At 34.0% G+C, this 10,226-nt stretch overlaps 1 protein-coding gene across 2 annotated transcripts; it reads left to right on the forward strand.

Moving 5' to 3' along the window:
* The first annotated feature begins 5,994 nt into the window (after positions 1 to 5,994).
* Positions 5,995 to 9,637, forward strand: LOC115984584 (ATP phosphoribosyltransferase 2, chloroplastic-like). 2 transcript variants are annotated; one of them, XR_004090552.1, is made up of 5 exons: positions 5,995 to 6,202; positions 7,669 to 7,734; positions 7,853 to 7,960; positions 8,061 to 8,140; positions 9,345 to 9,637. XR_004090552.1 is itself a non-coding variant. In XM_031107629.1 (5 exons), exons 1-4 carry the CDS (start codon positions 6,914 to 6,916, stop codon positions 8,073 to 8,075), a joined length of 225 nt encoding a protein of 74 aa, XP_030963489.1. In that variant the 5' UTR covers positions 6,894 to 6,913; the 3' UTR covers positions 8,076 to 8,140; positions 9,345 to 9,637. The 2 variants fall into 2 exon arrangements, 1 of the variants encoding a protein (XP_030963489.1); XM_031107629.1 differs by lacking the exon at positions 5,995 to 6,202 and adding an exon at positions 6,894 to 6,949.
* The last annotated feature ends 589 nt before the right edge of the window (positions 9,638 to 10,226 follow it).

Raw genomic sequence — 10,226 nt, forward strand, 5'->3', positions numbered from 1 at the left:
AATTAAAAATTTAAAACAATGAATTTTAATTATGAAATAAGATAAATTTGGAAGGACAAAGTTTAGTTACAAAATTAATTGTAGCTTAAGATTACAACATTACTTAATAAAATAAATATTACTGTATATTTTGAAAATCTAACCGTTGAATTATATATTTTTTACGCTCTTAATACACATGTCAAATTTTGTATCATTTGGATATTATTTAGTATGTGATCTATAAGTTTATATTTTATGCATAATTTGAAATCACAAAAACTTGAAATTTAAACAATTTATTGATGACATAGCTATTGATCTTTAATTTTATAGAAATTTTGCAAGCATAAAGGATATAAGCAGAATATGTAATCCAATGGTGGATTTGTCAAGATTCACCTCTAATAAAAAGATATTGAATAAAGTCGTAGTCTTAAGTTACAACCAATTTTATAGCTAAACTTTGTCCAATTTAGAAACCTATCATTAAGCAAAGGGCAAGTTAGTACATAATATTTTAAATATTAATTTAACAAAGATTGATTAATTGGATTTCAAGGGGGGGAAGTGTTTTTTATCTTCAAGTTTGGGGTGGAGTGTCATTTTCTCAAATCTTAAGAGAGGAGAGTGTAAGGGGCTGTTTGGATTGCAAGTTTCCATAACTCAATTTTCAGTTTCCATAACTCATAACTCAAAAATGGTGGGACCCATAGCAAAAAGGTTGTTTGGCAAACGATAACTCTGTTTCCATAACTCTGTTTCCATCACTCCATTCTCTAATTTTTGAGTTATGAGTTATGGAAACTGAAAACAGCCTTTGGTTGTTTTCAGTTTCCATAACTCATAGCTCAATAGCATTTCCGTAAATAAACACACATGGAGGGACCCACAACTGCAACTTTTGACTTTTTTTTTTTTTTTTTCATTGGTTCGGTCTTCAGTTCTGGTTTTTTTTTTTTTTTCACTGGTTCGGTCTTCAGTTCGTTTTTTTTTTTTTTTTTTTTTTTTAGCTTCAGTGAGTTTGGGTACTGAAAAAAAAAAAAGCTGCATCGGCTGACAGGTATGGGCCCACAAATAGTGTGAAAAATATTGAGTGATGGAAATTGGGTGATGATGCCAAACGGGTGTGAAAAATTGAGTGATGAGTGATGAGTTATGAGTGATGAGTGATGAGTGATGAAAATTGAGTGATGGAAATTGAGTGATGAAAAAACCTTGGCCAAACAGCCCCTAATTATCCCTTTATTTTATAATCTCAAACAAATGGATAAACTTCAAAATCCTTGGTCATACATTTTTAAATTTAAAACAAATTGATAAATTTCAAAATCTTTGGTTATAGATAAACTTCTCTCCCACCACACATATTCAATTCAAATTGAACTAGTTTCCTCCATGCACGCCTCTCACTAACTCATGTTCAAATGATTAACACCCATTGCTGTTGTGGGGTCGAAGAGCCCACACCGGAAACCCTCTTATTAATTCAGCAGCAAAAAAAACTGAACCTTCTACAAAATATCCCTTCCTAAAAAATTGACAAAGGAAAAAAAATCAACAAAAGACCATAAAATTGTAGGAGAGATGCTCAACATAGTGTTTGCAAATCAATTGAAGTCTTCAACACTCACAAAAAAAAGACAAAGAACAAAGGTTCTCTTTTTTCTCACTTAATTTTTCTAGCTAACCAAACACAAACAAGTTTTTTATTTTTTATTTTTTTTATTGCTATTGATTGAGTCTCTATGATTATTTGCTTCCATTTTTATTTTCTTACAATTTTTTTTGCCTCAGATGTCCATCCTAAAATTTATGACATTGATAGAGATGAATGAATAGAAAACTATGATAATAAATCCAAAAAAAAAAAAAAAAGCTTCATCACACATGCAAAGTGTGTGTGATGAGGCTAGTGGTATATAAGAAAATTAAAAAAAATTATCAATGTAGAGATATCTTATCCAAATCAACCCCAAAATGTTTGAATTCCTTCCAAACTTATTCTCAAGTGGGTACTTCAACTCCAAGCTTTTACAAAAACACAGTAAAATTTCACAATATTTTTAAGATACCTTTTTTTAATTGGGACGATATCATAAATAATATATATATATATATATATATATTTATATATATATATATATATATATATATATATATATGTAGACAACTTAAGTTATTGTGAAAATTTTGTGAGATTTCATTACGTCGAAAAAAAAAAAAAAAAAAAAAAAAAAAAAAAAAAAACCTTTCATTGGTTTAATGTTTCTATTCTAATGCCAATTGCCGAGTTAGCTGTTATGTGTTAGGTTCTAAAGTTTAGGATTTTATGTATTTAGAACTCTAATGTGTAATGTTGGCAAACCATGATTAAAACAATGTATTTAGAAGTGTTTAAAGCTAGCTCAAAGTTGTATATCCATGTAAAGTTGGAATCGAGTTTAAAGCAGGAAGCACTGTGGCTTTCAGCCTGGCTCGATCGATCGAAGCTTAGGCTCGACCGATCGAAGCTCGGGCAGATTGCTTTTCTGCAGATTCGTCCAACTCAGCCCTATTTGTTTTAAAACGTTTTTAGGGTTTCTTATTTGTCCTAAGTATAAAAGGCAAACCCTAGCCACGTTTTAGTGTTGCTCATATTGCGGTTTGTGTAAATCTCTTGTGAGATTTAGAGGAGCTTTCCTTTACACAAACTTAGGGTTTTCAAGGAGGAGATAATTTCTACACCTTGATGATCAATTCAGTTGCTGCCATTGAAGCTTAAAGACTACACAAGTGGGTGTGCTTGTAGCTGGTGGGAATCCAAGAAAGAAGGAGTCCGTGGATTCGGAACTTGCACGTGGTCGTGTCAGTAAGTTCTACTGGTTGGTAGCAATAAGAAGTCGAGCGTGGGGGCTTGTAAGTCTTATTGTATGAACTTCGATTCTTTCAAGATAGTGGATTCAAATTTACCTTGAGAATAGCTAGGTCAAATCCTCCCCAGGTTTTTACCGGTTTGGTTTCCTGGGTGATCATATCTTGTGTTATTTATTTTCCGCTGCTTTGCATGATTTGATCTTTATTATTGTGATAACCTAAACTTGTTTACTTGGACTAAGTAACAACTTGGCTAATTACCTAGGTTTAATCATTTGTTTAAGGGGTCTAAAAACTGTCATTATGGTTAGGAAGTTTGAGATGTTTTAGGATTACAAATTATTTTACAATTTTTTTTGCCATAGTTTTGAAATGACAGACGGTAAGTTGTTAGTCATTACTCACACACAATCTCCCTATTTTTTCTTCACCAATTACACCTTGTCACATCTCAATTATGGCAAAAAGTTGTGAAAATTTTTATGCTCCTAATGAGTATTAGTATTAGTATTAGGGCTTGTATATGGTATATGTTGCTCTATTTTAGCACCAAAGCATAAAAACATCCATTACCCGGTCTTCCAATTGTAAAATTTTTACAATTGTGCTACGGTAACCTCTTATATGTACAAGGGTACTGTAGCACAATTGTATAATTTTTAATTAATTAATTCTCTCTCCTCCCAGTCTCTGTCTCATTCTCACAGTCTCTCAATCTCTATCTCTCACTCCATATCTCACTCTCATTTCTCCTCTGATTTTTTTTTCCTCTCATTGGCTCTCTCTGTCACCACTATCATGACCAGTGGTTAATCTTTCCAACCCCAAACTCTCAGCCTCTCTCTTCAATCTAGTGCCAAAATTCCTCTAGGTAATGCGATGCTCACAGGCCAGGTGGATGCTGATCTCGTCGTGGCTGTGTTGGTGAGTATATGTTGTGTTTGGTGGTGTTAAATCTTGTGGTGGCGGTGGGTCTTGCATTGGTGGGTATTTGTTGTGTTTGTGGGTGAAGATCGAGTAGGTTTGTGGTGGAGATCGTGGTAGAGGTCGCAAATCAGTGGTGGGTTTTGTTTGGCGTGGGTCAGGTGGGTTGTGGTGTGGAGATTTTTGTCTGGTGTGGTGGAAATCGATGTGGAGTTGTAGTGGCTATGGAAAATCGGCATGGAGTTATGTGTGTGGCTCTGATGGTCTTCGTTAGTGGTTTTTTTTTTGGTTTGTTGGTATATGTGGGGGGTTTTGGTTTGATTTGATTTGATGGTTTGATGGTTTTTTTTTTTTTTTTTTTTTTTTTTTAACATGGTTTTGGTTTTGGTTTGATGGTCCGGTGGGTGGCACTAGAAATATGGGAGTGGCAGCGTGTTCACGTTGTTATGGTTGTTTGGTGGTGAGGGAGAAATAGTAAAAAAGGAATAAAAAAGAATATTTAAATAAAGTGGAAAAAAATATAGAGTTAGGAGCATTCACATTGGGCATTGTAAATGGTATATGTGAGAAATTTTAGCATCAAAGCACAAAACAACCTCATTACCCAGTCTTGTACTTGTAAAAAGTTTTACAGTAGTTCTATAGTGGACTTCTACATATACAAGTTACTGTTAACCCATTGTAAACTTAAATTTCATTTTTTTATTGGGTGGTATATATTATTTTATTGAGAGAGACATTAGATTAGATATTATTTTATTGGGTAGTATATTATATTTTAATGAGTTAAATAGGAAAATAAAAGTTGGGATGTTAGATGTGTTATAAGATGATATAGTATAATTGATAAAATAATTTTTGAGATGATAAAATAAAATAGTAGAAAGGTTACAGATGTAAATGCTCGATCTTATAAATAATAAAGAAACTTTTAAGATAGTAGTAGCACAGGATTCTGGATCGAATGCTTAATAAACTTTTCCTGGAAGGCGGCTAAATATTCTTAGTTGCAGTCACACACGATTCTTTGTCCCTTGGCGGGCCCCAGGCTCCGACCTTGTGGACTCACCTCAGCCAGATGAATTTATGTGGGCGTCCCCAACTCCATTGACGAGGTGTGTCACTCATATATTCTCCAAAATATCTCTAGTAGTATCTGAAATTTTCACAAACAAACTGCTTAATAACAAATAAAAAATGCTTAACATTTTTTTCATTAATCGGCTTAGATGAGATGAATTTTTGTTTCAAGATAGAAATTTCAATTATGATATTAGATTTTTGTTAGTGGATCATGCAACACAATAAATAAAGATATGATTGAAATTTCTGAAGAAAGGGAAAGGAGATTTATAAAGTTCAGTAAGATATGCATATATAACACAAAATTAAGGGTATAGGTAAATCTTTGCAAAATTGACTATAAAAATTTGCAAATTAACATACAAGCTTAGTAAGATGTAGCAACCATTATTATCGATGTTGTATTGATAATGATAAGTAAATCCAAATTTTAGATTTTTCAGAGGAGGAATTTGTATAATTCAAATCTCCGATTCTAAGATAAGAGATTTTATCAGTATTTCATAATTAGTAGCGGTTTAAAGTAGTGATTACGTGGGTTTGATCCTATGTGAGTTACTTAACATAACAACAATTTTAAAAGCATATTCCCGTCATAATCTGTATGGATGTCAATTTATATTTGATTTGACTTTCATCAAGTTTCAAGGGTGAGCCCAAATATAATATAATACAATCACCAGTTGTGATAAATAACTTGTGTAGCCCTACTCCTAGTCTCTTAGAATTAGTCTTTTTATTATCACTACAAAAAACGCGGTTTTAAGCTGCGTTTTCTATAGCCGCGTTTATAAAAACGCGGCTATAGACCGGCTTAGAGTCCCGTTTAGTAAACGCAGCTTCAGAACTGATCTGGAGCTGCGTTTCACAATGTTCCAGCTGCGTTTATGTGACAAGGACTATAGCCGCGTTTTAAAAACGCGGCTATAGACCCATTTACGAGATTTTTTTTTATTTAAAAAATATGTCCTAAAGCCGCGTTTGGAAAACACGGCTTTAGGGGTATCTGGAGCTGCGTTTGTGAGTAAAAACGCAGCTTTAGGCCTTGTCCTAAAGCCGCGTTTGGAATTATAAGTAGAAACGCAGCTTCAGGCCTTGTTAAAGCCGCGTTCCCAAACACGGCCATAGAAGCACCTGGAGCTGCGTTTATAACTAAAAACGCAGCTTCAGGCCTTGGTATATATACTGAAGGAAAAATCCCGAATCACCAGGAAACAAACCCTAGCCTCTCACTTTCACTCTCACTCTCAAACAAACCCTCACTCTCTATTAGTCTCAACACCATGGCGCCACTGCCGTCTCTGATCGACACCACCACCGCCGCCGCCGAGAAGCTCTCCGCCCATAGCTGCTATTACCAGTAAGTTTTCTAATTTTGTTTTATAAGTTTTCCTGTTAAATATGATTTAGGGTTTTGTTTGGGAGTGTTTTCTCTTTTAGATTAATGAGTTTGGAGCCCGTAGGTGAGCTAAGAATCGTTTTGAAAAGTCTCGGGTATTGGGTTGTTGGTGGATTTGTTGGATGGAGCAACAAAATATCATTATTCTGCAACTTTGTTTCGCTTTCGTTTGATGCTGTATCTGTTTGTTTGTTTTTTTTTTTTTTTTTTTCAATTCTGCTGGGCTGTCACTTTATCATTTCCCCCTACTTCACCTAACTAGTTTTGTAAAATTATATCACACCCTTATGCTTTGCTTTGAGTCCAAGACCTTCTTCGCATCGTGTGTTGTGTTTTTTTTTTTTTTTTCCTTTTCCAGTAGATCTTTGATTGTGTTAGATATGGGATTTATTGTGGGTCTTTGGGTATGATTGTGTGGGTGGGTTGATTGATTTTGGTGCTTGGAAATGGTTGTTCTCAGATTTCGTATTTGAAGCCATTGTTTGGGTTTATAGAGACCCAATTGGGGGCTTTGGTGAGTTTGGGATTGTGATTTTGTGGTGGGTTTTGAAGAATGCGGCAATGTGGGGTGGGGGGGGGGGGGTGGTCTTTGACTTGAGTTCTGTTTGTGTCTCAGAATTGTAGTCTTTGGTGTTTTGGATTTTTGTGAGTGAGGAGAGAAAGGATTACTCAATGTTACTAACTGGAATAATTCAAAATGCCCATAAGGTTAGATACTCAAGCAAGCTTTGTCACTTACTTTTGTTCTTTGCTATGTGTTTCTGTGTTTTTTCTGTGTTGCTGGCTATTCCAGCTGTGATTCTATAGTGTCTTTGTACTGATCTGATGTATTTCCTTGAAATAAAAAAAAATTTCATTCATTAAATAAGGGTTTAGATACTCAAGCATGGGTTAGAACCCAAAGCAAAATTGTAAGATTTGTTTCAGGGAAGAATTCAATCTATTAAACACAAACACATGCATCCAATGAACACTCTAATTATGTGAAGCATTCTTCCCTTTGTCATTACCTCAATAGAAACTTGTGCACGTAGTTTACACCTTGGAAAATAGGCAGAGTGCTTCCAAGACCCTCCATATTGGGGGTTACAGACATATAAATGCAATGGCATCCTGTAATTGGCTGGTAGATGCTCTGCCATGCTCATAAATGTGAATTTTAGTAAAGGGAATGACACTTTTATCAAAGGGAAGAGTTGCAATTAGCGGCAGATCATGGACTCATTATGAAATTTAACTAGCAAAATTTCCTTGTTTCTTGTGTAGACCCTGTGTACTAGAATAGTGCTTTATTTTGCTCCCTTTTTTTTTAAATGAAATTTTATTACTTATTTAAAATAAAATAAAAATCCATGTGTTCTTATCAAGAATTGGTATGAGGAAGTGCATTACCATTAAAAGTTCATCATTTTTGTTCCTGCTGTCAGGGCAATGAAGATCTTATTATTGTTCATGATGGTCTTAAGTATGGGAACTGCCATCTATCATTGGCAGTAAGTTGTTCTTGTAGATGGCCAACTGAAACTTACTGCTTATCTCATAAATTTTACTGTTAATAATCTTGGTATATCACCAATCATAACAATCTTGGTATATCCTTTGTCTTTTCAGATTCCCAAATATGGGATTTTTGAGAACATAAATTCTCTAAAAGAGCTAGCACAAATGCCTCAATGGACTGCTGAAAATCCTCTGCAAGTCGCTACTGGATTCACCTTCGTATGATCTGTGTTTTATTTTATTATTTTATGAAAAAGTTCAGTTTATTTTTTATTTTTGTAACATTTTCAGTTTTGGCCCTATCCTTCTGCACGGCTAGGTCCTAAATTTATGAAAGAAAATTGACTAAAGTATGTGAGTTTTTCAACTGCTGATGGAGCACTGGAGGCAACTCTTACGGTGAGAAATGCATTCTTTCCCTATGATTTGCCGATTTCCTTCTTTCTTTTTGTTATTCTCTTTTTCCTCAATTTAGAACTGAATTGTTGCTGTCCATTGAGATAGTTGATCTAGTCCCTCGTCATATATATATTAGCACAAGGCATGTTGTTCTCGGGGAAGAGGCTTAGAATTTGTTTTGATCCAGAATATTGATCACCCTGCTAGTCAGTTTATTTGTTATTAACATATTCTTAATATTCTTTTCCCTTTTAAAGAAGGTTGTTTATTTTGATTATCTAATTATTTATATTCTTTACTGTTTTACCAGATTAGTGGTTGATGAGATAAATTGTTTGATTGTCAGTTCTGTATACAGCACTGAACAATCTCTTTTCATTTTCCCCCATTGCTTAGAGACGTAATTTTTTCGAAAGATGATAAGAATGGAAAAATGCTAATAAAAATGCTAATTTTTTTTTTTGTTTGTTTAATTTTATACGGCTTACTCTAAACAAATAAATTGAGATTATTCTCCCAAAATGAGATAATTTGCTAGGATACGTTGTATTTGATTAATTATGAAAAAAAGTACGTAACAATGACTTTTTATTTCATTAATGCTTTCTCTTTTTGTTAAGTATGGGGGTTTGAAACTTTGAATTACGTACCTTTTTTGTTGAAAATTAAACTTTGTGGAATAAGATCCTCTTATTCATTTAAACTAGCCACCTCAAAAGTCCAATAAGATGTGATAGTTTAAGAATAACTTTGGGTTTACACACTGTGTCAACTTAGGGGATCTCTTAATTAATTAGTTCCTCATGAATTTTGTCAAGGGTATGATAAAATGTGAAAAAGGAAAATTCCATTGCATATATAATTAATTGTTTATATTTGTAGATTCATGACATTGAGATGTCATTGAATACAAAGTTCCATATGTAAATTAATCCGACACTCTTCATCATGTATGTGAAACCGAATACAAAGATCCTTGGTGTAGATCTCTAAATATATTGGGTCCTATCAAGGTTGGCGCAATACAGTTTGAATCATTTTATATTTAAATATTATTTAGTTAATGTTCTATATTAAAATTTTTGCTTTTTTGAAATCTTTTATTCTACCTTTTGTAGATAGTCTTTTCATTTATGATTTTATAAGCTAACGCCCTATCTGCATAAATTTCCATCATCTTATTTTTATCATTTTCATGGTGTAGGTTTTCCTGAAGCATCTTACAACATAAATGTTGTCTTTGACTCCAATTTTGCTGATGAAGGTTAGTTTTCTGTTTTTGTCTTGTCCGTTATGAACCAAGCCAATCGTATTGTTTCTTGTGCTGTGATTATTCTATTAGTGGCATGTTGTTACATTTTGTGAACAAGGAATGAGTGGGGGGACAGATACCAGTAATGTAGTCTAAGTTTGAAGCAATTTATTGCTTATATGATATGAGTGATAATTCTCGGCTATAGGTTGTTCAGAGACTTCGGCTATAGGGCTATAGGTTGTTCAACGTCGCGGGGAAAATATCTATAACTGGGTCTATAGCCGCGTTTCTAAAAAACGCCGCTATAGGTTAGGCTTAGCTGCGTTTTGAACGCAGCTATAGTCTCTTATTCAGCTACTTCAAACAACCTATAGCCGCGTTGGTAACCGCAGCTCAAAGCTATCCTGGAGCTGCGTTTCTAATAAACGCGGCTATAGGTCTGGTTTTAGCCGCGGTTTCAAAAAACGCGGCTATAGGCTTTGAGCTGCGGACTTTAGGCCGCGTTTATAAACGCGGCCATAGGAAACGCGGCTAAAAGCCTATAGCCGCGTTTTTGGGGTCTTAAGCTGCGTTTAAAAAACGCAGCTTAAGACCCCTTTTTTTGTAGTGTATTAACATAGAATTAGCCTTAACATAAACCAAAAGATACAACTTTTTTTTTTTTTTTTGCTAAACACCAAAAGATACAACTTCATATAAAATAAAATAATACTGTAATAATAATTAATTATTATACCCAAAAAAAAGTATCACTTTATCAATAATATTCCCTTGAGTCTATTTGGCCAAAATAACGTAATCAAACAAACAAACAAAACAGAAGTTTATATT

This window comes from Quercus lobata, chromosome 1, assembly GCF_001633185.2.
Source record: "Quercus lobata isolate SW786 chromosome 1, ValleyOak3.0 Primary Assembly, whole genome shotgun sequence".
Lineage (NCBI taxonomy): Eukaryota > Viridiplantae > Streptophyta > Magnoliopsida > Fagales > Fagaceae > Quercus > Quercus lobata.

Bases quoted from the DNA above. Each gene is read 5' to 3' on its own strand.
- LOC115984584 (XM_031107629.1), top strand. From the start codon at position 6,914: ATGTTACTAACTGGAATAATTCAAAATGCCCATAAG. The intron at 6,950-7,668 runs GTTAGATACTCA...TCCTGCTGTCAG, and splicing joins TAATTCAAAATGCCCATAAG to GGCAATGAAGATCTTATTAT. The intron at 7,735-7,852 runs GTAAGTTGTTCT...TTGTCTTTTCAG, and splicing joins ACTGCCATCTATCATTGGCA to ATTCCCAAATATGGGATTTT.